Source organism: Podarcis bocagei (genome assembly GCF_964188305.1).
Source record: "Podarcis bocagei genome assembly, chromosome: 5".
In the NCBI taxonomy this organism is placed as follows: Eukaryota; Metazoa; Chordata; class Lepidosauria; order Squamata; family Lacertidae; genus Podarcis; species Podarcis bocagei.
Genome location: NC_138129.1, coordinates 25,725,159 through 25,751,361, shown reverse-complemented (window position 1 = coordinate 25,751,361; position 26,203 = coordinate 25,725,159). Strand labels below are relative to the sequence as shown.

At 47.5% G+C, this 26,203-nt stretch overlaps 1 protein-coding gene across 3 annotated transcripts; it reads right to left on the bottom strand.

Annotated features, from left to right (window-relative positions):
- Positions 1-1,550: 1,550 nt before the first annotated feature.
- On the bottom strand, positions 1,551-20,277 carry MAFB (MAF bZIP transcription factor B). 3 transcript variants are annotated; one of them, XM_081196612.1, is made up of 3 exons: positions 18,473-20,277; positions 4,854-4,915; positions 1,551-2,812 (listed from the first exon to the last, which is right to left on the bottom strand). In XM_081196612.1, the coding sequence occupies exons 1-2, from the start codon at positions 19,441-19,443 to the stop codon at positions 4,903-4,905; spliced, it is 984 nt and encodes a 327-aa protein (XP_081052738.1). In that variant the 5' UTR covers positions 19,444-20,277; the 3' UTR covers positions 1,551-2,812; positions 4,854-4,902. The 3 variants fall into 3 exon arrangements, with proteins under 3 accessions (XP_081052738.1, XP_081052736.1, XP_081052737.1); XM_081196610.1 differs by lacking the exon at positions 4,854-4,915; XM_081196611.1 differs by lacking the exons at positions 1,551-2,812; positions 4,854-4,915 and adding an exon at positions 15,977-18,251.
- Positions 20,278-26,203: the final 5,926 nt, after the last annotated feature.

Genomic DNA, 26,203 nt, shown 5'->3' with positions numbered 1-26,203 from the left:
GAAGAACGTTCTGGCAGTAAGAGCTGTTCATGGACTCCCTGCAAAAGTGGCAGACTCTCTTTCATTGGAGGTTCAGAGGTTGGATGGCCATCTGTCTGGAATTCTCTAGCTGTGATTGCAGAGGGTTCAACCCTTGGTGTGTCTTCCAACTCTACAATTCTATGATTCTATAAAAGCTCTGACCCTGTTTGGGGAGAACAAGAAGAAGAGTTTGGATTTGATATCCCGCTTTATCACTACCCTAAGGAGTCTCAAAGCGACTAACAATCTCCTTTCCCTTCCTCCCCCACAACAAACACTCTGTGAGGTGAGTGAGGCTGAGAGACTTCAGAGAAGTGTGACTAGCCCAAGGTCACCCAGCAGCTGCATGTGAAGGAGCGGGGAATCAAACCCTGTTCATCAGATTATGAGTCTACAGCTCTTAACCACTACATCACACTGGAGTTGAGAAGACTCAAGATCCCTCAAGCCTGGAGTCTGCCCAGCCATTGTGCCATGCTTCTGGGAATTATGGATGGGAATTATAGGTTCTGGAACTTTCCCACATGAAGAAAAAAAGTCTGTCATTGGGAAGCCGTAGATTATTTTTGTACAGAGCCTGGTTCTTCAGCCCTCTGCTAAGTCATGAAGCTTGTTCAATGACTGTGGACCTATGACTCTCCCACAGCTTAATCTACTTCACATTGTTGTTTTGTGGATAAAATTTAGGAATGGGCCCACTTGATGGCCCATGGGCCTGATCCAGCAAGCTCTTCCTTTGGCTGGAATCCTGAACAAGAGCACACCACTTTCTCTCTTTTTTTTTGGTAGGTCCCACTCATTGAATGAAAATTTGACACCTGTATTCAGAGAGTGTCAAATTTGTTTCAGCTTTATTAACTATTTCCACAAGTATATCTTGTTCCTTCTTTTCAAACCAAAGGAAACGGTCTCTGTCCCAAAAAGGCCATTGATGAAGGATCTGATGTTACATGCGCAGTTCAGTACAGACGAACCATTTTCTTGCTTGCTTTCATTCCTGCCTTTAAGTGGTGATGGAGAATGATGCCCTTGCAGTAACCGTCAAGTTAACAGGTTGCTTGTCTCTTCCACGGACTGGATAAATCTTTGCAAACCTCCAAACAATTTAGTTTAATTACTTGCCAAGCCTTGCAACAAGGCATAAACCTGCATGTCGCATGTAGCATTACCAGTGGAACAAGTACTTGGATACAAGAGCTAGAATAATTTGACAGCTAATATAAAGCTCTGTAATTTATATTTAGTTATATTGAGATGGGCTTTTTGCCCCTCCTTTCCCTTCTTTGAGCACTTCATATAAATATTTACTCAGATTCTGAGACCTTGTTTAACCCTCCAAGTACCACATTTATCTTTGATTTGATTTGATTTTTTATTTGCAGCAGAGAACCCTTTGCTTACTGTGCAGACGATTAAACAAAAGAGTGTCACCTATCAGCTGTTGCATACATAAACACCAGACACCGGTAATTATGATGTATTTACAGTAAAGTACAACTGGATACAGATTAAAGAAGAGACAAAAGATGTAGAGTTGCAATGATTTATTATAAACAATGTCTTTAAATTCTATTCCAGAGACAAGATGATAAGTCTGCTATGTTTAAGTGTGATCCAAATTGCTTCATAAATTATGGAACTGGGTGACATTACTACACAGCCTTCTTCTGAGTGCAAATTTAACTCTTATTCTGGGTTTAATTTTAGTTAAGACTCACCAGGCTTAGTTTCAGAACCTGTTTTCAATGTCAGGACTTATACCTGCATCATAGACATTCATAAATAATCAAGACAAGAGCACACTGAAACACGTACAAAGTGTCTTCCATTCACCATTATGATCATTAAGCTTTCTAACAACAGAATTTATTCCCGTCATACAATCTGGCTTCAAGACAGGCGTCAACTCTGGCTCTTTGCATTTTATAAATGATGCACAATTCTTACCTGTGATTCACCTTTATTAGAGATTGTGAATCAGGTATATTTTGGAGTGGATGGAAGACATTGTGTCTTTGTGTTTTGTGCTAATAATAGCATTTATATAGTGCTTAGAGAGTTCAAAGCACTACACATTCATCAGCTCAGCAATCCTGCCTAACAACCAAGCATTATCCCCATATTACAGAATTCAGGGGAGACACTGAGTCTGAGAGAAAGTAACTTGCCTAAGGCCTGGTCTGCCCATGTAGCCGAATGAGATGGTGGTGTAATGAGGTGGTAGAATGGAGTGTACCACTTCAAATACAAATGGGGGAATCACAGTTATAAACAATGTTCCCTTGTATTCTTTTTTTAAAAAAATGAAAGAAACCTCTGGACATACAAAACTAGCCCTGCCAGCAGCAGGCTGGTCTACAATCTTTGTCCCTGGTGCACTTTTTTGGTGGGGAGAAGGGGTGCAAATATTTGATTATTGGGTTTTTTTAACATGGGAGAAATTTACAAAAGGTACCCCCATCCAGAGTCTGAAATGAACTTGCCCTTGAAAATAACATTGTACTTTGAGGGGGGTGAATGGAGAAACCCCAAAATGGGAGAAGGATCCAAAGTGAGGAAGACACGGCTGATGATTCAGCCATTTTTCATCATGCTCTTCAAGTAGGTTTGCAGTCCATTTAGCTTCTTCTCCTGGTTCTTGGTCACCATGATGTGCAGGGCACTAATAGAGTCCTAATAGCCACATGCTGTAAAGAGGAAATTAGTGCAATCCCATGGGCCAAGTTCATCCAAAACACTCTCCCCAACGCAGCAATGGTTTCACTGGATGGCCTTCAGCAAGTTTCCCCATCTGCAAAATAAGAACAATAGTAACCTTTCTCATGGGGGTTGTTGTGTGGACAAGACAATGTATAAAGCAACTTCTAAACTGAGCTCTGAATGATAAAGAAGGAAATAAGACAGTCAGTAGGTTAGAAACAAACATCATGAAGGCTTGATTCTGCTTAGTCTGTCCTTGCTTAGACTTGTAGCTCCAGAATAATTTTTATATACCGTACTTATTATACCCTTTAATATAGTCATAGCAACAATGTATAGAAAGCTGATTTCCCAGACTATGTGTGAATCACTTAGGAGTTTCTTAGTTCTGAAATTTCTACTTCTATCTGCATGTGGCAGAATACAATTTAACTGTTGATCCCCAAGCAACCTGCCTACCTATATGCATGAAGTTCTGCCTAGGAACACCCCCAGCAAACAAAGCACACGGGTCAATTAAGGGGTCCCTGGACCCATAACTGGACGCAGGCACTCCAAACCACTGATCAGCACCACTGATATCCAGATCAGCTGAGTGGGCAGCAGATACCCAGAACAAATGTGTGGTGTTTGTAAGTCTGCCGTTAAAGGGGTCTTTACTTAGAACTGTCAGACAAAAAGAGCAACAGAAAGAAGTATTTCATTACACCCACTGCTAAAAGTAGAACAAAATGTTGCCGTATAACACCCTCCACTAAATAGAGCACTCCTGTTTATGCCAGCCAGCCAGCCATGCCACCCTCCGAGACACAAAGCTGTTGGGAGTTCCAGCAGCCCAACTGCCCTTTCATTTTCCCCACACCACCCTGCCTTCAGTTTTTCTTATTTAGCTGGCATTCACTGGTACCTGTGTCCACTGGGCATGCTCAGTGCTATTTGGCTCTTGGGATGCATGGGAATGTCTCTTTCTGTTTTATTTGTGGCAGGGTTCGATTAAAAAAACCAAATCTGTAAACATCAGGATGCCTTCCTCTTGTTTCTCAGCAGCCCAAACTCCATTTCCACCAGTACGTGGGCACTAATTCTGCTATTACGGCGAGTGCAGTGCAGAATGGAAGGCCACCTTTCTGAGCTGAGCATCAGATACTGTTTCCAATCCCCATGGCTCACTGGAAGAAGCAATAAAGATGGAACTATCTCTGGGCATACACAGACTGTGTTTCCTTACCACAGTGTGTTGACAACCTGCCCTTCCATGTGCCTCTTTAATAATAATAATAATAATAATAATAATAATAATAATAATAATAATAATAATAATAATAATAATAATTTTGTATTTATACCCCGCCCATCATTCTGGGCGGCTTCCAACAAAATATTAAAATACAGCAGTCCATCAAACATTAAAAGCTTCCCTAAACAGGGCTGCCTTCAAATGTCTTCTTAAAGTCTGGTAGTTGTTGTTCTCTTTGACATCTGGTGGGAGGGCATTGATCAGAAAGCTTGGCTTCTAGACAGACTTCTGAATCAGCATCTCTCACATTAGACCAGAGTTGAGGATCCTGGCCTTCAGGACTCTCCCCACATCACATGCACAACCATCCTTAGCCACAACAAACTCACACCAGACCACTGTCCTTGACTGTTTTCGCCTGGCAGGAATTTGTCCTTGGACTCTGATAACGCCTTTTGTCTGGTTACAGATAGGTAGCCGTGTTGGTCTGCCATAGTCAAAATAAAAAAAATTCCTTCCAGTAGCACCTTAAAGACCAACTAAGTTAGTTCTTGGTATGAGCTTTCGTGTTCATGCATGAGTATCTGAAGAAGTGTGCATGCACACGAAAGCTCATACCAAGAACTAACTTAGTTGGTCTTTAAGGTGCTACTGGAAGGAATTTTTTTATTTTGCCTTTTGTCTGGAGGACAGTGAGGGGTGTGTGAGTGTGTGTAGAAACTAGCCTACTGTTTTGGAGAACATTGCAGGCCTTCCCCCAACTCATTTTGCTCCACTACATGAGAAACCAGGGTTCCAGGCTCACTTTTTCCATGGATCCCCCTGCAGCTAGAAGGAGCCACTATCAGCTTAAATCTACCAGCAAAACGATTAGATTCTTATATTGATTACCTACCCTCATGAGGCTGTTGAGAGTGTGTTGTGAGGTTTTCTTGCACAGTGCTTTACAGCATGGTACTAAGAGAGAAATAAAGATAGCACAGAAAAGCATGTGAAGCTTTTTTTATAAAGATAAGTAAATAAAAATCAAATTCATTTTTGGACAGCTTTGGTTGGAACCAGACTTAATTGTGCTTCAGGTAGACTCATTTAAATGAATAGGACAAATTAGTTATGACTAAGAAGTCGTGTTGATTTTAGTGGGCCCATTCTAAGCATGAGCAAGTCTAGGTCTGGCCCCTTGCATTTATACATTTGTACAGACATTCATATTTGCTGATAAATGGGTCAGAGAGCATATACAATTGTTGATATAGGCTGAGAAACTGAAGATTTCCCAGTAACACTTCAGAAGACCCCTTTCTTCCTTCTCCAACCAATAATAGCAGCTGCCTGTGACATCTCTGAACTCTGCCGAAAGAATATATTTGGCTTACTGACTGCTAGTATTCAGTGGCTTTCTCATGCAAGCAGCCTTACCACCACCATACCTTCATCTCAGGAATAATTTCCCCCTAAGTTTGAAATACATTGCTTTTCAGAAAGCACTAAACTTGCTAAAAGGACATGGCTTGCCTACCTTGCGCCCTGGCCCCTCATGCCTCAGGATATCATAAATTTTTGATACCAATAAAACAGAATTTTTGATGAGCTGCTATTTTGCATTAAAGCAACTTTACATGCAAAGATTGCATAATAGGAAGCAAAATTGAATTTTGCCTCAGAACAAGTCCTTATTATTAATTTAAGTGTTCTTATACGTCTTAGCAGCAGCTTATCATTCTATACATTTAATTCCTTTCTCGCCGCTTAGCAGTGGTTTCCTTAGCTAAACAAATCTTTTAAGGGAGCACATGTACAGAGCGTGGAAACATCGCATTTCGCATGGGGGGGAGCTTGAGAGAAGTAATGAAACTTTAAAAAGGGGGATAAAATACATTCAAAGGGCAGATCTTTCTCGCTAAAAGCTGCTCCTAACTGCTTGAGCAAAGCGATGAGAGAAAGGAGAGGGGAGTCTGTGTCAGTACCTTTTGCCTTACATATGAGTTCCTCTTCTGTAATTGCAATACACTTACTCTAATTGTGGCCGTGCGAAGCAGAAACATCAGGAAATCATTGTCAAGCATGGGTTTGCTGTATATCCTTCTTCTATTCCTTCAACACTTCTGAATTGCCACTCTGCAGAGGAAAGCATGCAGCATAGAAAAGGGTTCCTCCATTCCAAGAGCACAGCTGTGCAGAAGGTTTGCTCCTGCCTTGGTCCAAGGAGCGTATCATTTATTTAAGGTGCCTTTCTAAACGGCGAGAAAAGCAAGCACAGAAACCTTCCCTCCGCCTTACATAAAACAGCCAGCCAGTGTTGCATTCTAGAAGTCCACCTTACAGAATGTATTGGAATGGAGGCAGGGAGAGGGAGAGAGACTAATTCATGGAGGTATATAGTCAAAGGAAAAATTGTGCAGTGCAAACTTATGCATGCATGGACCATGCAGGGGGGCCAGGGGGCAACCACACACACCCCAACAAGGAGCTCATCCCCCAATTTACCCTCCCCTGTTATAACGAACTCCTGTCATTAATATTCCCCCCCAGACACTATTTGCCCACATGTGTTACCCTTTCTGTCCCCTCCTGGAGGGGGAGGGGCGTTTCTGCTGCATCCCACTGCATGCTTATCTACTCAGTAGTAAGTTGCACTGAGTTCAGTGACGCTTACACACACACAACCTAAGGCTACCCTTAACCATAAAGGGGGGGGGGAGAGCAGCAAATGTAGTAAAAAAAAATAAAGGTTAAGTTTCTTCTTTCATTTATTGGCGATGGGCTGCAATTATAAACCCCCTTGTCTGAATGTGCTCCCTTACTGAATGTAGTCAGACATGGTTTTGAGCAGGTATCTATATAGGATTGAACTCTTGATGTATTTAAGGGAGGGTGTAAATCCGTCCCTTAAATATACAAAATGGACCTGAACTTTTTAAACCTTACCTGCTGTGTTTGAAACATTTACAACTGCTGCTTGCAAGCACCAGAAACTTTGCAAGCCCCTGGTTCTAAAAGGTGGGAGACAAAATTCCTGAGCTTTACAGCTCGGCTGGGATTTGGTCAACCTGACCAAAGCCTTCTTTTCGCAGTGTCGCAGCTAAGCAGGAAAAAAGCAAGGTCTACGCATAAACTGCGCAGGTAATGCACAGTGCCCGTTGTCCTTGCTTTCTGGGTCTGAAGAGGGTTCTTCCGCCATGCCAAAAAGAACAAGGCGAAGAGAAGCAGGGAAAGGGCGGAGGGGGGAGGCAGAAAAGAGCTTTCCGGCAGCTTTATCTGTCTGCTCTTGAAACTTGACACTCATCGCCCAGAAGAGCTCGGTGACCTTGCGCTGTCAATCAACCCGCGGAACCAGCTTGCTCGAGCGACATGCGGGCGTTTCGCCAAGTTAAAATATCTTTTTTTAAAAAAAAAAAATGTTTTTTAAAAATCACATTAAAACCTAAAACACAGCTGGGAGCGGTTATCTCGCAATCCCCAGCTCATCCTAATAATGTTGCCAGCCTGGCTCCTTCAAGGCTAACCAGTACTGTGCATGATCTACTGGATTGCAAAAATTGATCAGACGGGAATCTGGGGGGGGGGGGGAGGTTTTCCTGCGGAGTTTTTATGGTGAGCACACACACACACCGAAAATCGGGGGTAAGATCCGAATGAGTTGCTCAGAGTAGACCCTTTGAAATCAATGGTTGCAGTCGGTCTGCTCTGGATATGAGTAACGTCAAGTCCTTTGATTTCAGTGGATCCACTGAGTATCAGTCATGTTGGACTAGGTTTATTTGCACACACGCATACCCATTCGTGCACCTCTAAAGCCCGTTTGCTCGGAAGTCCCACTGAATTTAATGCGGTTACTGCCAAGTAAGGCTGCGATCTTGCACACACTTCTCAGGGACTAAGTTCCATTAACTGCAACAAGATAGTTCAGTCGGTAAAAGCATGAGACTCTTAATTTCAGGGTTGTGGGTTCGAGTTCCACGTTGGGAGAAAAAAATTCCAGCATTGCAGGGAGTTAAATTAGATGACCCTCGTGGTCCCTTCCAATCATTCTATGTGAGATTTCCTTGCGTATAAAATAAATATTATGCAGACTGTAAGTGTACAAAACAATTGCAGCCATAAAGCAGGTTTTTGTGCATATGTAAAAGGCAGCCCCACTGGGTTCAATAGAAGTTACTTCCAAGGAGGAGCGCATAAACTTGCGGCCCGATCCAATTCTGGCTTGCTTGGACTTAAGTCACACTCAGTCCAGTGGAGCTCATTCACAAGTCTCTCTCTGTGTATATATATTTGCTAAGCTCCAATTCCAAAAGTGATCTGACTCTGAGCCAGGCCTGCCTTAAATGATTCCAGTGGGATCCTCTATAGTCCCAGGCGCAAGCATCATCTGCTACACCCCCCTTCCATCTCGATCTCCCGTTGTGTTTCCTGCTCGTCTTGTTTAATTCTGGGGCAAAACCTTGTTAGTCGTTCCCTTCTCTGCCCTGCAGGGAGAGCAAACCCGGAGCAATGCAAATCTCTCTACAGCGGTTAGCAATAGCTCCAGCAAAACTAGAAGATCAAACAAAATAATCTGATTTGCACTGAAGGGGTCTCGGCAGCGGCGGCTGCACCACACCTCCAGAATGCAGGAGGAACAGAATCAGACGCCAGATTTGGAAGAGGCTGCAAATCCTGAACGGCCTTCAAACCTCCTGTACTTCTGCATGCAGCTCTCACTGCAATGACAATATCGAAAAAGAAAAGGTCACAGGCAAATTGGATTAGGGACAGTCAAGCTTTGCTAGGGTGAGGGGAGGAATCTCGGACCATGATGCAAATGAATGGAACTAAGTGACAACTGTTGGTGGGATTCGAACTCGAGTCAGTGGAAGACACGTGTTCGTTGCAAAACGGTAGTGAAATCAAGCGCCTTAAGAAAGAAGTGGGAAATCAGCATGTGCGTAGCTGTATTTCTGCCAGGAACTATATACCCCAACCCCACCTCGGGATGGGGGAAGGTTGCACTGACTCCGGGATCGGGTCCTGTAATGCTTCCTGTGTGCAGCCTGAGCCACATGCATGTTTACTCAAGAGTAACACTCCACTGAGATCTACAGGGCTTAGTTCCTAATGTGGAATAGTTTGGCTATATTTCGTCTCCAAAGGCGACGTGAAAGACGAGGGGCGCTGATCCAGATTCCCAGTTACGTAGCCCGGTCATATGTGCTCTTACTCAGAGATAGTACCCGCTGATGTCCTCCTAAGAAAAGCGCGCATAGGCTAGCAGCCCTGGGAAATCAGGACAAACGCTTAAAATGAGTAGGACTTACTTCTGAGTAAAAGGATTGGGGCTGTAAGACCGCCATCCTGTGCACCCTTACTTGGGAGCTGGCTCCATTGAAAACAGCAGGACATACTTCCTAGTAAACAAACACGTATACTAGGCTTGTCTTCCACTGCATAGTCATGCCTTTGTAGATGCAATAGGCTAATACAACACAAGCCTTTGCATCGCTCATTGCTCCTCACACCTCGGACTAGAGGAAAATTTGCTTTCTTTGGCCCCAGTTTCTGATATATAAAAGGAGAACAGTAATAACCATGATTGCTCTTTTCCCTGCGCAAAGAAGGCTTCTATAAAAACAGCAAAATATGGCTTGCCTGTTGGCCATATCAGGGCGGCAGCATTTAATCTCTACACCGAGAAGGGTGTGTGTGTGTGTGTGTGTGTGTGTGTGTGTGTGTGTGTGTGTGTGTCTTTCGTAGATTGAAGCCTGCGTGGAAGTTACATATGCTGCTCAGCGAAACTTGATCCTTACTATTAATCCCCAGAAAGGCTTGGCTACGGTTAGTGGCGGAACTCTGCACATGGGCCAAGGCTCGCTCTCGCTCTTCGTATGTGTTATTGTTCAATTGCAGCGTTGGAGCAGGGCTGACGCTGCGGCTGCATACAGGAGTAAGAGCTTGGATGAGGCTTTATCCCCCTTTAATTTATGGGTCCTAAATCGTAACTCCAGACCATTATACAATGCGTCTCCTACAGAATGTTTGGGACATTCTATTCCGCGTTCTGTGGACTGGTGACGTTGCCTTCCTGGATCTAGGGGAAGAGCTACAGGGGACGGCCGTGGCTCATTGGTAGAGCATCTGCTTTGCATGCAGAAGGTACTAGGTTCAGTCCCCGGCATCTCCAGATAAGACTGTGAGGAGGCCCGTGTCTGAAACCCTGGAGAGCTGCTGCCGGTCAGGGTAGAGACCAGTGGTCTGACATCCTATGTTCCTGCATCAGTTCTTCAAAATAAAGATTCTGGAGGGACTCGTAGATCTCCTCCTCTCAGAGGTCCCCTTTCAGGTTGCAAGGGGCGGAAGAGAGAAACAAAATTCATAGCAAAGTTCCTTGATCTTCCCTTGGGGAAGGTTACTTTAGTGTGCCGCATAAGAATAACCGGGGAGCAAGTGCTCTTGAGATATCACCACTAGGCGTGGTGATCTGAAACAAAGGAGGGGGTGACTGAGCCCTTCACTTCCCTCGCACCCACTACCGCATGGCGCCCCTTGCATCTTACTTTCCCTGGCCAACGCTTCCCTGTCTACTCCACTTTCTTCCTCTCTGCACAACACTTCCTATTTTTGTTGTCAATCAATAGCCAAGAGGAAATGAACGCGCGCGAGGGTCAAGCTGCGCAGGGAACAGGGGGCTAAGAAGTCCGCAAGGAGAGATCTGATGCCTCGGACCGAGAGTTCATCGAGATCAGCAGCCCGTCTAAGGTGGAAGCAAGCTGCTTGGAAATATTGGCGGAGGTTTTGTGTGTGAGGCTAACAAGCTAATGGGAATCGTCCCCGAGGCTTATGTTCAGATTGCGTATTCCTGCCGTGCGTTCCCGAGCTTGTGCAAAAAGCGCCTTCCCCTCAGCTCTCAGTTACCATCTCTAGCTTCCATCACATGCGTGGAGTTTCAGCAGTGGGTGTTGAAAGCTTGAGCTTAATCCGGAACGTATCGTAGTTGTTTGGTTTTTAATAATATAAAAGCAAGCACTGGGCCCAAGGGCAGCCCTTGTGTGGGTAGGTGTGCATACATTCTCTCTCCCCCCCCCCTCTCTCTCCCCCCCTCTCCCTCTCCCCCCCCTCTCTCTCACACACACAGAGAGAATTGCGCTTTCCTCTTTCCAGCTGATGCTTGTGTCAACTGTTCTTCTGAACTGAGAACCTATCGAGACATACTGAAAGAAAATACTGTATACCGGAATGCCCTTAGGCCAGTCTGAGAGGGAAAGAGAAAGAGAAAGGGAGAGAGAGAATAAATTGTGGAGAAGGCTGCGTGAAAAGACGGTGGACAACCCAGCTAGAGACTCCAGGCCAGGCAACGAGAGAAAAGGCCGAACTTCTCCCGATGCAGGAAATCTGTGATTATTATTTTTCTATAGGGGGCGAGAAGAGGCGGCCTGCAGTTTTGCTCTGCTAGTGAATTCATCTGCTTCTCTTCTGTGCAGAGGAAAATCACACACAAGGAAAATCGGGTGCGGTGGGGGGGGGGAGAGAGAAACCCCAGATAGGATAACACCTCCCCGCGCTTTCAAACCACCCTAGTTTTATTCAACTATATCTTTCCCACCCTAATCGTGTCTGTATTCCGAGTTGTGAGCCTGTCTGTCTGTACACAGCGGCGTCTGCCTATCTTGTGTCAGCTACAGCTGTCTATTTGAGTCTGTATGTCTCTTCCCATGCCATAGCTGCGCCACTAGAAACCTTAGGCTGCCATTTGGCATACATACATCCCGCGCAAACCTCACCATGCCTACTCAGAGAAGCAAGCCCGGTTGAACTCAGTGGCCTTGCTTAATAGCGCGTCAGCCCTATTAGATAAGGTAGGGCTTACGTCTGAGTTAAACATGCTCAGGTTGGGAGCTGCATCTTATCTATTGCATCCGGTCCCTGTGATCAGACATCCATTCTACTAGTGCGCTCTCTTCCCCATCACCACCCCATCTCTCTGCAATTACTTCTGGTGCACTTTCTATCCAGTAACACAAACACATGCAAGCATTTCACATTCGCTGCGTTGGGTTTCCTTCTTTCCTGCTAAAGCTACCAGGTCGTCTCCATAAAATGCGAATGTTTAAATTCCTTTTTAAGGGTCACTTCCCCAATTTCCACAAGTGTTCATGGTGTGTTTGTATGTGATTTTATAGCAACAAAGCTTGTGAAATTTGTAGAGCAGCTGGGGGGGGGGGATCCTCCTCCGTCCTTTTCAGCATGAAGTTTCACTTCCCCTGTGATCTCAAAACAGCCTTGATGGGGCGTCTGTTTTGAAACAGCCCCCTAGAGAATGTGCGCCTCGCTTCAATTCTATGCATGCTTACTCCGAAGTAAGCCTTATTCCCGAGCAATGGTGCATAGAGTTGCAGTCGGGGTATGTGTGTGCGCGCGCGCGCGTGCACGTTTAGCCTCCTCTACATAAACGGGGAGGGGGGGAGAGAGAGAGAGAGAGAGTCGCTGTTTTGCGTACATCAACGTGTCCTGATAGCCTTGGAACCTCAAGGTTTGTAGCCTGAGAAACTCGCCCTCTGTCCCATTTGCGGAGGTCGGAGTTATACTGTAACTGAATCTCTGCAAGATGTGCCTGCTTTCTCCCGGTTCCGTTTGTCAGCAAGTAGACAACTTGCGCCCACTGCCACAGGCCCAAAACTGAGTGCCCCTCAAAAAAGAAAGAAAAAAAGAAAGAAGGGGGGGGGACACCACCAGAAACAAAGCGATCTTAGCAGGACTGTGCCTTAGTGCCACGCACTTTGCATGCGAGAGATCCCAGGTGATCCCAGGATCACTAAACCTGACCTAGATGGACCAGTGATCTGGCTTGGCATATAATGCGGCTGCCCATGTTCCTAGCCCTCCTACAGTTAGGCAATTCAAACACTCTGACTTTAACGTCCTTGCGCCAGCCTTCCTTCTTAGATGGTATAATAATGTCTATGACTTCGCGCTACGTTATGAGGTCCTACTGCTCGTTCTCCCGAGCGGGACCCTTGACTTCTGCTCGAAAGTCCTACCCTCTCGGCACCACTCATTTTTTAATCCCACAAGCCTAACTAGAGGAGATTGATACTTTGATTTTTATCAATTTTTAAAAGTCCGCTAAATTAACATTTATTAAGAGCGCCGAGTGCTGCTGCCAGGACATTTCCTACAGCAGCGGACCTCTGCCCTTGAACCTTCCCACTGACACAGTTATTTGATGGGAATCCGGGCGCCTCAAAAGGAACCTCCTTGTACTTCTCTGAGGCCTGTTTTCCTGGAGGGGGGGGGAATTGTTGCTCAATTAGCTGCAGTGATTTATTCCGTGCATGCATGAGAGACATTAATATGCGATGGCAGTTCCCACGAACAATATTCTGCTCAGGCCTTCCGACAGGCCGAGCGTGCCTCCCTTGGCAAGTGGGGAGGGGGAGAAAAATGAAGCCCTCGCTAGCCCCCTCCTCCATGCTGCTCCTGCGGACTGGCAGCGACTCTTCTCCGCCTTCTCTTGCAGCCAGTGCGGGGTTGGGATTTTTCTTACGAATACTGACAACCCTCGCTGCCTGGTGGGGATGATCGACCCGCAGGCAAAGCTTCGCATTTGTCTTCCGCTTGCAAGTGCGGTCGTTGTGGGAGTCTCCTCGTCACATATTTAACTGATCCCCGACCCCCTTCTCTCACGCACGCCTTATTATAATGATCCCTCACCCCATCTCGGCCTTTCTTCCAAGAGTCTTTCCCAGTGTGAGTTCTGAAAAGGAGTGGAAAGTTGTTTAAAAACCAAACCACACACACACACACACACAGTTCCCTACCTGCGCAACTTGCCCGTCATTTGAGAGCAGAAGCCTAGACCCGAAAGCTTTTGCCATCCGGATCCTACGTACGTTCTCTTGGAAGTGTATTTCAAGTTTCCTGGTTCTCTCTCTCACGCTGGTCAAGGGAGCTGACTCCCTAGTCAGCCTGCTGAGGCTTGCAAGCCCGACGGCGCTTACCAGGAAGCCAGGCCCAGCTCAACTCAGCGAGGCTTCGCTTCTGAGTTACAGACTGGTTTTGTTTTGTTTTTTATCGTGTTCCCCAAAAACCCACAGAGCTTACCTCCGCGTATATGGCCGCCCCTTTCTTCCTACACTTTCCATGGAAGTAAGGTGAAAGGTTCGGCTCACCTCGAGCGTACCTAAATCGGTTCAAATTAACTTCTGTATGGTTGGGTTTTTGTTTTTGAAAAAGTTTACACTCTTGCGCTGATTCTGAGCGTGGGGCGACTCAGCTGTTTGTATCAGGAAGGAGGGGGCATCGACCGCCGCAGCCGCTGGCTTTTCTTCTAATCACCTCCACCATCAGCCTAAACTTAGTGAATTAACAGAAGAGGAGTGAAAGCATGAATCAGCTGCGGTGGCGAGTGGCGGAGGCGAAGATCACCTCTTGGGAACCGAGGGACGGGCCTGTGGGAGGCAGGTGAAGCTGGCTAGATCATGAAATGCACAACTCTGACTTTGACTTGTGCGGCAATGAGGACGCAGCGAAGGACGGTTCAAAGCCGGGGGGGGGGTGCTTCCAAGGGGTAGCCCCCCGGGGCTCTCTGGGTCAGCGTTGCTCCGCTAGGCGCTTTCTGTTTCATGAATGGTTTTGCCTGGGAGGGAGGGGGCGTGCGGGTTGTTGAATAAATAATAATAAATAATAACAACAACAAAGAGGTTCTCCCCCCCCCCCACATTCCTCCCCGGGGAACCGGAATGGCGCTCTGTATATACTGTACACACAGATAAACAAGGCCCATCTCGTACGTTTTGTTAAGCTCTTGGGCCTGTGTTTCAGCACGAGCGCCGCAGGTCCCTTTCCCACACCTGAGAGACACCCCTCCCCCGCAAGCCTGATGTGATGAAGCTTGCAAGCCTTTCCTTCACCACCCCTCGGAGCTGCCTTGCTGTCAGGCCCCAGCATTTCAATTCAGACTGGGTTCAGCCTCTCTTAGGTGTGAAACTGGAGGTGTGTGGAAGCTAGCTGTGTGTGTGTGTGTGTGTGTGTGTGTGTGTGTGTGTGTGTGTGTGTGTGTTGGCGTTTAACCCTTTCGACGTTTTGTGTCATTGGACAGAGGGGGGTAGTGTGTGTGTAGGGGCAGTAAGACAGGCCGAAGGGTTTCAGTCCAATTGAAAAAAGCAACTATTTTCAGCCGCATGGAGAGTTTGGGGCTCTTTGATCTGTTTGCCTGTGCTGTTTCCAAAGAGTGAAAAGTTCCCGATCCCTGGGTGGCTTGAGACCAGGGGGATTTACTGCTGAGCTCAGGCCAAAGTTCCATCGAGGCCTGTCCATTTTACAGAAGGACGTGGTCTTGGCATCTTTCCCTCCCCCCCCCCTTAATGCTGTGGACCCTTCATTTAAGGACGCTGAAAAGTTGGACTAAAGCAAGCCAGAAAGCTTCCATGTTCTATCCTGAGCCGGAACACTTTTTCCATGGAAGCTCTCATTAAAATCAAAGATGCTCCCTTCCAAGTTAAATGCTTTTAGAATAAGAAATGAGAGTTTCGGTTCCAGACAAACTAGAATATTATGAAGACTAAAGCACATCTTGGTGCAACTGATATTGCTGAAATCATCGTTTGCCCTCAACTTGATCTATCATATACAGGTTAAAGCACAGTGATATATATATGCTGCCTCTGAAATTAAGTGTCTGGGACTAAGGCTACCATCTTAGGGCATTTATGTGGAAGAGATCCCCTTTTAACACATTAAAACTTACTTCTGAGAAAATCATCTTTTCTCAGACTGCAGGATGTTATTGTTAGGTTTTTTTAAAGAAGAATTTTGATAATGGATCGGGCTGGAAGTACAGAGTTCTAGCAGTCCTCTGATTTGGTGAATCTGGACCCAAATAATAATAACAGTCACAAATGTCTTGTTCCCCCAAGTAGGGAGAGAATTCAACCCCCAAGTAGTGAGAGATGTACCCAATCCAAAGAAAATGCCATTTCAATGATATTAGTAAGCAAAAATATGAAACAATTTAATAAACAAACAAAAACCAGAAACCAGTCTGAATAAAACTACAATAAGACCAAGAGGTGTTTTTTTAATATTTTTCATATCATAAGCAGGATTTTAAATTGATCCCTTCAGAACGTTTACATGAAATAAAAACAATATTTTTTCTCTCTCTGCTGCTGCAATGTTGCGACTTCAACACAGTTGAATCCGTAAAAACCCAAAAAGCTCAGAGGGGTATTTTTTTTCTGATGCATGACTATTAATATCCACAATATTTAAAACGGCAAGCACCATGCTCTTCATTTTTCACGATTCTTGGTATTACTGTTAATTTATAAACTAATACAAACTTAAAATGCATCCGGCCAGCAGTGCCAGCAAACCCTAAAAGAAAACTAAAAAATAAAGGTTTTCATTTTGGTATTTTTGTCAGTGCAACATAAAATCCTTTTACTGACCTGCAGGAGGAAAAAAAAACACCAGAAGAAGAAAAAAGTAATAAACACACCCATAAGACTCCAGATTATTAACTACAGTATTAGCATTTGCGAAGAAATTTGGCTAAACTCTCACTGGCTGCATGAAGAAGCAGATTAAATATGGCAAAAAAGAATATACTTGAAAAAGCGAAGTGTCTGCCTCCAAAACAATATTTTTTTAAAAAAATAAAAGAGGTGTGAGGTTTTTTTAATGCATTCAGAATCTATTCCTACTCTTACACTGATTAAGTTAACTCCAATCAGAGCGCGAGCACGTGAGTTGCGCGGGACGCAGCCACTGAAACTGACTCGCATCTCTTAGCGTTAAGAAGTGAAGCGGCCAATTGTTGCTAGAGGCTTGCGAGGGCGGGGAGAAGTAATCGCCAAGTTGTAAAATCTCTTACTTTTCCTGAGTGTCTGATAAATTCAGGTAGCCCAAACGGAAGATTATCGGGGACTGCGGTGAAGACCCAGCACGGGATCCAAGCGTTGTCACACATTAATAATATTCTGCCTGGGCTACTTGTTTTCCTTTTCGGTCTCTGAAGGATACACCACGACACATACTTGGAAGTAAAGTCCAATTTAATTCAAACTTGGCCCTTTCTAACCGCACAGATCGGGAGGTCAACTCCGCTGATTTCGGAAGAGTTAACTTCTAGAGTATATTTAATATCATTGGGGTGGAGGTTAGGCTTGTCATTTTTTCTGCCCCAACAAAAACCAAAATGAAAACTAAAAGCATTTTTTTAAAGTTACAGCTTTTCAAAGTGCACCAAATATACAAAGTTGCTTTCTGAATGCAAAATGCCCAGAATTTCTCTCTTTTCTCTCGTGTGTGTGTAAATTTATTATTTCCCTAAAGAACGACCAAAACCATCAAAAGCCAGCCTGCTGAAATGTTATTGTGATTTGCCCCCTGCGCCGGTTGATATGGCTGATATATATTTACAAGCTAACAGGGGGCCCAATCCACCAAGAGCAGCCCTGTTCATTCCAAAGGGACATGCCCAGGAGAAGTTCCTGGTGGAATGAGCCCAGATTTATTTATTTTTAAAAGAAATATAGAGAAACAGTTGCATGAGCAGTTAAAAAAGAGGGCTTTATATATATACTCGTGACATTTCCTCACTCATTGAAAAGAAAAGGGGGAAAAAACCGAACAGGAACAGAAGAAGATATGATCGATGATCAACAACATGCGAAAAGTTTAAACAAGAAAAATGGTACAAAATAGAAGTTACCATACATGTCCAGCATGCAGGATTAATATTTTTAATGCAGATTTTTTCCGTATTTTTATCCCCTATATAATCAAGCAGGCAATAAAACCGAGGAGTTTTCATTTTCTTTCCTCTCCCTCCCTCTCTCTCGCATGGCAACGTCCCATCTGAATTCTGTCACTTTCTCATAGGCAGGCAATATATGAGGAGTCTGCATATATTGTCCTCTCCTCTTTTTCCAGGTAAATTGGGTATTTTCCTCCCTTCTCTCTTGTTTTCTTCCTTCCGTTTATAAAAAAACAACCACTCCAAAGCAGGTAATTCTAGATGGCTTGTCCAGTGCCCATCGTTTTGCTTTGCAAAGTCCAGGTTAAAGTTCTACAAGCAAGCAACCGATTCGTATAAAACATTGTGTGTGTGTGTGTGTGTGTGTGTGTGTTTGTTTAAAACAGTCCTTTTCTCTCCCCATCCCACCCCCTCCGCCCCATCTCTCTCTCTCTCTCTCTGTCTCTTTCTCTCTCTTTCTTCTACACATCTCTGTCTCTCTCTGGCCAATTAAGATGAAAAAGTTGCGACCCTTCCCCTCCCGCTTGGATCTTCGCAGCTCATCTAGAGGAAGACAAGGATCTGCAAAGATTAGCAGAGTCACGGATTACACAGGCCAACGCGTCACCCCCTTCCCAGGCCCCTCGGTTGCTCTTCTGACTCTCAGCTCAAGAGGGTAGGATGGATGGAGATGTCAGAGGATGGGAGAGGGGGGACGACAACTGGGGAGCGGTTGGGGGAGGGGAGGGGGAGAAACATATCTCGGTTGGCTGGTGGGGTTTTTTGTTTTTTTAAGGACTCACATGAAGAACTCGGGAGAAGACGGGTTGTCACTGGTGGATCCGGCCTCTCGAAAGCCATTGCTGGCCAGTTTCTCGCACTTGAGCTTGTAGGCGTCTCTTTCTCTGGCCAGCCGGTTGACCTCTTGCTTGAGCTGTTCCACCTGTTGGATGAGCTGGGTCTTCTCGTTCTCCAGGTGATGCTTCTGCTGGACCCGCTTGTACCTGCAAGACTGGGCATAGCCTCTGTTCTTCAAGGTCCTCCTCTTCTGCTTGAGGCGGATCACCTCGTCCTTGGTGAAGCCCCTCAGGTGCCGGTTGAGCTCCCGCACGGACATGGACACCAGCTGGTCGTCGGAGAACCGGTCTTCCACGCTGCTGGAGGACGAGGAGGAAGAAGACGAGGACGATGGGTGAGGCTGGTGAGTGTTCTGGAGCTGCTGGGAGGAGCTGGAGGCGTTGGAAGGGGTGGGCGACGCCTGGTGATGGTGAGGGTGGTGGTGGTGGTGATGGTGAGGGTGCCCGTTGCCCGACAGGTCTTCGTGGGGGACCCCGGTGTACTGGTGATGGTGATGCTGGTGGTGATGGTGGTGGTGGTGAGCGGCAGCGGCCCGGAAGCTCTCGAAGCCCTGGAGCTGCTGGGGCACCTGGTGGGACCCGATGAGAGCTTCCACCGCGTCCTCCGGGGTGAGGTTGAGCGTCTCGGGGTTCATCTGCTGGTAGCTGTTGGCCATCCAGTAGAGGTCCTCCAGGTGCGTCTTCTGCTCGGTGGGGCTGAAGCTGGGCGACGACGGCACCGAGCTGCAGGGGGTACTGATCGGGGTGGAGGACACCGAGCCGGCGGGCTGCAGGCGCGTGCAGTGGCGGCCCGAGCGGTCGGCTCGGCCGAGGGGCTCCTTCTTCACGTCGAATTTCATCAGGTCGAAGTCATTGACGTACTCCATGGCCAGGGGGCTGGTGGGCAGCTCGGGGCCGATGCTCAGCTCGCCAGCCATCGCGCTGGGCTCCGCGGGGGGGAGAGCCTCCTCTCCCGCCGGAGAGAGGAGAGGGGACCACGACGGCGACGACGGGGAGGAGGAGGACGGATCTCACCGCCTCGTCGGCTCACTCCACGCTCCAACCCTCCGCGCTGCCAGCCAGCCCGGAAGAAACTTTCTCCGCCGCTTCGCCGCAGCCAAGCCAAGTCCCGGAGACAGCCAGAGCCGGAGAGAGACACACTCACTCTCTCTCTCTCTCTCTCTCTCTCTCGGGGGGCCGCGGCTCTTCGTTCTCCTTCGCCCTAACGGTGCAGGCGATGCAATGCAAGGAGAGAGAGAGCTGTCAGTTTCTCCTGCTTGCCAGAAACCAGCTGGCAAAAAAAGGAGCAGGTTTTCTCTTTTTTTTGGAAAAGGAAGAATGCAGGAGGGAGGAAAATCCTTCGGAGCTGTTCGTACGTGCGCGCGCGTTGCTTCTCCTCGCAGGGAGAGACGGGGGGAGACGAGCGATCTGCAAGGATTAAGATTCAGTCTCTGGTTTGTAAGTCCGGCTTCCCTTCGCGACCTGGAGCAACTTTTCGCTCGCTTTGCTGCTCAGCAGAGAAGGGCGGCTGGTTTGCAGTTGCTGCTTTTTGTGTGCAGAGTTGCGATCGCGCTGGGAAATGGGAGGGAGGCCGGGAAGGAGAGAGTGCAGCAGGAGGAGGAGGAGGAGGAGGAAGAGGAGGGGGAAGGGAAAAAAAGAACAGCACCCTCTCTCTCTCACTCGCTCTCTCACACGCGCGCAGCCCACTCCTCGGCAAGCTGCGCTCGGCTCGCGGCCGCTGCCTCCAGCGCCGATTGAACAGCTGTGATTCGGCGCGCCTTAGCTCTTCTCTACTTATATGCGCGAGGGGCGGGGCCGGCGGGGGCGCGCCGACCAACCGCGGCCCGGGCGCGGAGTTCCTGGGGTAGCCGGGGGGCGGGGCCCGCGCTCCCAAGCCCGGCTGACAGCTCGCAGCCAGTCAGCTGACTCGCAGCTGGAGAAGCAGCTCGCGCAGCCCAGCTCCCGGCCGGGCTTGTGGTGGTGGGGGGGGGGGGCGCTTCATGTTTTCATCTCGCCACCAGGTTCTTCTTCCCGCGCCTGTCTATGACTATGCGAGTCACCCTCCCCTGCACACACCTTTATTAATTATCCTTAATTAATAAATCCCCCACTAGCCCGTCACACACACACTGTCCCATTATAGGAAAAGGAGCCAAAAAAAATTGCTTCGCGGGGGAGGGGGAATAAGGGAAAGTGCCAATAAAGGGCTGTAAATTCCCCCCCCCCCCGTTTTTATGGTGCCTGGGAAGGAGATGGGGTTTATTGCACAGGGAAGAGAGGCAAAGCCCGGGTGAGGTGTGTGCACGTGCATGCATATTGCAGGATGCGAAGGAAGGGGGTTGTAGACTTGTTTTGCACGGCCTTTATGATATGGAGCTGGGGAGCGATATCCCAAGTTAGAAATCATTTTTTAAAAGAGCATCCTAGCAGTGGTGGATGAGTTCAACGGGACGGGTGGGCAGGGAGGAACTAGACCTCTCCATTTCACTCCTGGGGCAGGCCTGTGATTTCCTCTTCTCCGCGAGTGACTGCATGCAAAGATCACATTTTGCAAGATTTCTTCTTTCTTTTTTTTGGACCACTGTTTTTGTTTGAACATTTTGTAACGATTAAGGGAGATTAAGGTGCTCGCTCGCTCGCTCTTATTTCTCTTTTCAGCAGCTCTGCCCCAAACAGGCATAAAGCGCGACCCCAAGTGGTCACATGGAGTATAGCATCCATCTGTAAAGGAGAGGGGGAAATGATCAGAGCAGGAGGCGAAATTGACGGAAGCATCTATGGATGAGGAATAGAAACGGCAGGGGCAACCGAAGCGAAATCTGTATCGGGAGGACCTCGACTTCCTACACGGGCACGGCGTTTTAAATCCAAGTGATCCTTTTCCACCAGGGACTGTTGGGTTATTTCTTCACCCACTTGCCGTCTTCTCACAGAAAGGGTATTTCACACCCACCCACCCCTCTGATTGATCAAATGTTCTATGACCTCCGATCTTTTTCATTCAGAAGGGGAAGAGGATATATGCTATTTACTGATGCACACAGGTTTTACCCTCTCCTCGCCCTCCCCCCAATTTCATTTAAAGATGCGATCAAAACTTTGAATAGAATAGAAGCTCAGTGCAGTTTCCATTTCAGTTTATCCTAGCCCAGAAATCTCCAGGTGTCATGATGCGATGCCCAGGCACTACAAGAACACGAGGGTAACCGTCGCTGGCTGTATATTACCTCCGCCTTCCGCGCAGGCCTCTTCCCAAAGGAATTTCTGGGCATGCCAACGGACCTCATTGCCTTGAACGTGCTCGCTTGGAACTGGGGTTCTTCGACTGCAATCAGCTGGGATTTGAGGGGAGAGTCTGTTGCAAGAACCTCCTGAGGCTGGGAGATGAGGGCACGGGGGAAGAAAGCCCCCTCGAAAGCTAGGACAGAGGCTTCCGTGGGCCAGGTGACCACCAGCCCCTGCTAGAAGGATATTGTGTCCACCTATATAAACTCTACCTGTTTCTCCTGGAAGGAAGAGGGGTGTGTGTCAGAGAGAGAGAGAGAGAGAGATGCAGGCGGACGAGGAGTTTAATAGAGACAGAGTAAAGTTAGAAGCTTTCGGCGTGCTATGGTAGCCCAAATCAAACAGCAACAGCTGAATTGTGGTGGGGTTTTTTGTTTGTTTGTTTTGCAGAATTTAGGGATTCTCCTCTCCTTTGCTATCTGAAGTGTGTGGAGGGAAAATTAGACCAACGAGGGTCTTTTCTTCCACGGACATCTGCAGAACATGCAATTCTCCCTAAAACATACACACCCAGGCAAAATCAATCCTGTTTTGCATCTTTCCACGTGCCTGGCCCAGGAACCCTCGGTAAACATCCTCTGCCTCGTTACTCGTAACTGGTAAAACAGAATTCATCCGGACTTAGTCGCCCAGGCAATTAGAGGACTGCAGTTTTGAACCGCGGCTCCCCTTCCCTGTTTTTGAAATTCTCTGAGATTTGCTTTCCTGTTCCGTTCAATCGTATCCAGGAAGAGAGAGGAAGAGGGAGAAAAAGAGAGAGAGAGAAATCTCTTCACGCCGCCCCCTCCCCCCCGCAATCAACAAGGACGTGCACATTAACCAGAAGAGAGCGCAAGCACCGAGGGAAATCGCTCATGCTGCTTTCTGATGAATGGACTGTTCTCGGTTTAAAAGCACCGGGAGGTCCTGAGTTCGGATTCCGCTGGGGCCGGGCGGTTGACCTGGGTCGCCTCAATCCCCGGGTCTACTCAAATCACGGAAGAAGGGTGGGAGAAGCGTGTTAAGGCCGCCCCCCCCCCTGCCCAAATTCATTTCGTGAAAGTAGAGCGCAATAGAATCAATGCGGGCTGTTACATTATAACCACAATCCAGCACTAAGGCGCGCTTCAGGCTGCAACTGTAATTGACAAAGCCCCATTCAACTCAATGGGCTTCTGAGCAGGCGTGTAATAGGTTCGCTCTGTAAATTAATTCATAGCGAATGCCTTTGAATTCGGCGCAACCAGGATAGTCTTTTCCGCCGTCCTCCGATTTTAAGCATATCTAAGTAAAGCATATCTACCTGGAAGTAAAAGCCGCAGAAACCAGGTGGACCTGTTTGTAAAACGGTGTCTTTGGAATCGGGGCCTTTGGTTTAAGATAAACCACTAGCAGGCTCGCTATAGCAGCCTGGCATCGTTCTACTAAGCAAGTTTTCTTCAAAGTAAGTCCGATCGCCCTTATTTCAGTGGAGTTGAAGTATAAACAGGACCGCAACCACGCTTACTGGAGAGTAAATCACAGACGTCGTTGACATCCTTGTTTCTGCATAATCATGGTTAGGATCGCCCCTGGTTTGCTTAGGATCACCCTTTGAACATATTGACGTTGTTGAATTTTGTGGCTTAAAAAAAAAAGCAAAAGTAAAATTTCTGCCTGATCTTTCTTCACTGTTTGGCTTCCACAGCGCGATCCCCAACTCTGCTTACTCAAAAGTAAGTCCCACTGAGACTCTGGGGACTGCTTTCCTTCCTAACCTATCGTGTTTATCTCTCTGTTTAGGCTTGCTACGTCAGCCGGGGCCGCTGGATCGGGGCCACTGAGCTGCGGCCTACACCAGTCACACCAGTATTTTAGTGGGTGGGTGGGTGTGTTTGTACACACACAAACACATACACACACAGCCTTTTTTTTGGGGGGGGTACAAAGAGCCAGGTGTCTACTCCAGTGTAAGCAGTTTGCGGCCTGCCGCCATCCGAAGGTGGGGAGAACAGAAAGAGGAGACCAAACGAAGGCGCAACTGCTCCTTGAAGCAGCTCCTCACCCCGAAGAAGTCAACTGATCCCTTCTCCTTACCTGAAGGAAGCTGCTGCCCCCTCCCCACGCGGCCCTTCCGCATAGGACCCCCCCCCCCCGCCGCCGCATCCCTTGCAGATTGCTGAGTTATTTTATCCACACTTTCTATGGAGATGATTATGATTATGATGATGGAGAGAGTGAGAGTGAGAGAGGTTCTCTCTCTCTCTCTCCTGCATCCGCTTTAATTCAACGCACCTCGCCGCACGTTTCTGGAGAAGGAAGGGCGGGTTGCAATCCCCACCGAAGCCCCTTTCGTTGGCAAGGCATCGCGGATGCTCTGCCGTTTTCGCTCACGCGGCACTTTATATGGAATGCGCGTTATGTGGAATATAGTGCAAGGCGCGCGCGCTCTCCATTCACTTGCATAGGGGGGCAGAAGAGCCTGCGACCTCGGAAACAGGGTTGTGGGGTTTTTTTTGGATGCAGGGTAATCTCCCCCAGCAAGGATCCTGTTGACCCAAGGGTCCATGGGAGGAGAGCCTCTTCCCCCGACACCCCCTTTCCCCCATCCAACCTCTTTTCTTTCCCCGTGCAAGCTAATCTCAGAGCGCGATCCTTGCATTCACTTGCTCTTCTTTAACAATAAAAATAAAGTCTGTTACTTAATCCTTTTGCGAGGTGGAGACTCTGAAAGGCTGCGGGGGAAAAGGCTGAGCGGATGTTTCCCTACGAGAAAATTTTACTGCTTTGCTTCATCTTTGATTCCTGCCCCCAATCCATCCCCCCACCCCCAGCGATCCCTTTCTTCCCTGTCTTTTCTTTCTACCCCCGAACGAGCGCGCATCCGTGGGCATTTCTCTGAGCCCTTCTCGGTCCTCATAAACTATGCAGGCAGCTGTAAAGGAGTCTTTCCTTTACCACCACCACCCCGCCCCGCTTTCCCCCCTTTAATAGCCATTTTTTATCTCTCCCCATTAAGAGTTTAAGAGACATCCTACAAAACGTGCTGTCATCTGGGACAAAATCAAAGCAAAAAGAGCGGGTTTGTTAAAAACCGGAGCTCGGGCGCTCCGTCGATCTTTCGTATTTAAAGGCTGGTTTAGTTTAGTGGGCGAGTTTATTTATTTATTTAAGGTCGCCAAAGTTTTCATCAGTAGCAGGATTATGTAGTATACGTAACGAGCAGGAAGGGCTGTTCTCTGATTAGAAATAGAGACGGATAGGGAATGCAGAGTCGCCATAAACCACTTAAGCAGAAGTGCCTGAATTTAAGGGAACCTTGGAATCCTAAATACGTCGCGCACAATCCAGCCGCTCAAAATTAAGCACTTTGAATGGGGTGTCAATGGGAGAGTGAGGCGCGAGTTTAAGATCCATGGCAATGCAATCGCTTCGAAGCGATCCGCTTGTGCGCACTCTGGGCGATCCAGAACTATTTACAATGAGAGAGAGAGAGAGAGAGAGAGAGAGAGAGAGAGAGAAGGAGGGGGAGTTTGGCCGCAGAATTTAATGTGGTGGGGATCGCACCCCGATTGTGGACGTGGACTCTTGGGATGTCTACACATGGCGCACTTGAGATTTACTTCCAAGTGGAATAAGTTTAGGATCTGAACTCCAGATGGGAAAGAGTTCCCTGGGCTTTATTCGAAGTTAAGCATGGTAAAACGCATCCTATAATAAACATACAGAGGACTTAAGACATCTAGTCCTCTCCCTCTTCCCCGCTGCTGCATTCACCCCCATGGAAGCTGCAGGAAAGCAGGAGCAAATCCATTGTAAAGGTGCTTGCGCAGGAGAATTTATCAGCAAGTATTGCCCTTACTTAGAAAGAGCACACAGATGGAAAATAATACATCTGGTGGAAGCAAACCCCACTGATTTCACTGGGATAAGAAAGATTTGCTTCCCTGTGCTCTGTATAAAATTGGGGAGCTGCAGTGAAAAGCAAGGTTGTGTATGTTTCCTCGGAAGTAAGTCCCACTACCTTGAGAAGTGGATTAAGGATTCAGTAGTGGATTCAGTAAATGGATTAAGGATTTAGTAGTGGATTAAGGATTGCAGTCTAAATCCCTTTTACGAGGTTGGAGCTGTGCATTGGGCGCTACCAGAAGCCTTTCGGTTAGCGACCTGATCCACAGCCCTGTTCGACCGAAATGTGAAACCCGTCTGAATTTCATCGTGAAAGCGCACGAGATGACCCCGGTTTGAATCCGGTTCACTGGCGGTGGCGAAGAGCGAAGCCGGATGCGAGGGAGAATGCGATGTGGGATATGCAAGGCTCCGATCATCAGCGTCACTTGCTGGCCAGAAAGTTCTCTCGAAAGAGCTTGCGCCTAAGTAACGCAGCATCTGTGGATGCTCTAGCTGCCGACGTGGCTGGGATGCAGGAAAGGTGTGCGTGCGTGGTACTCTGGT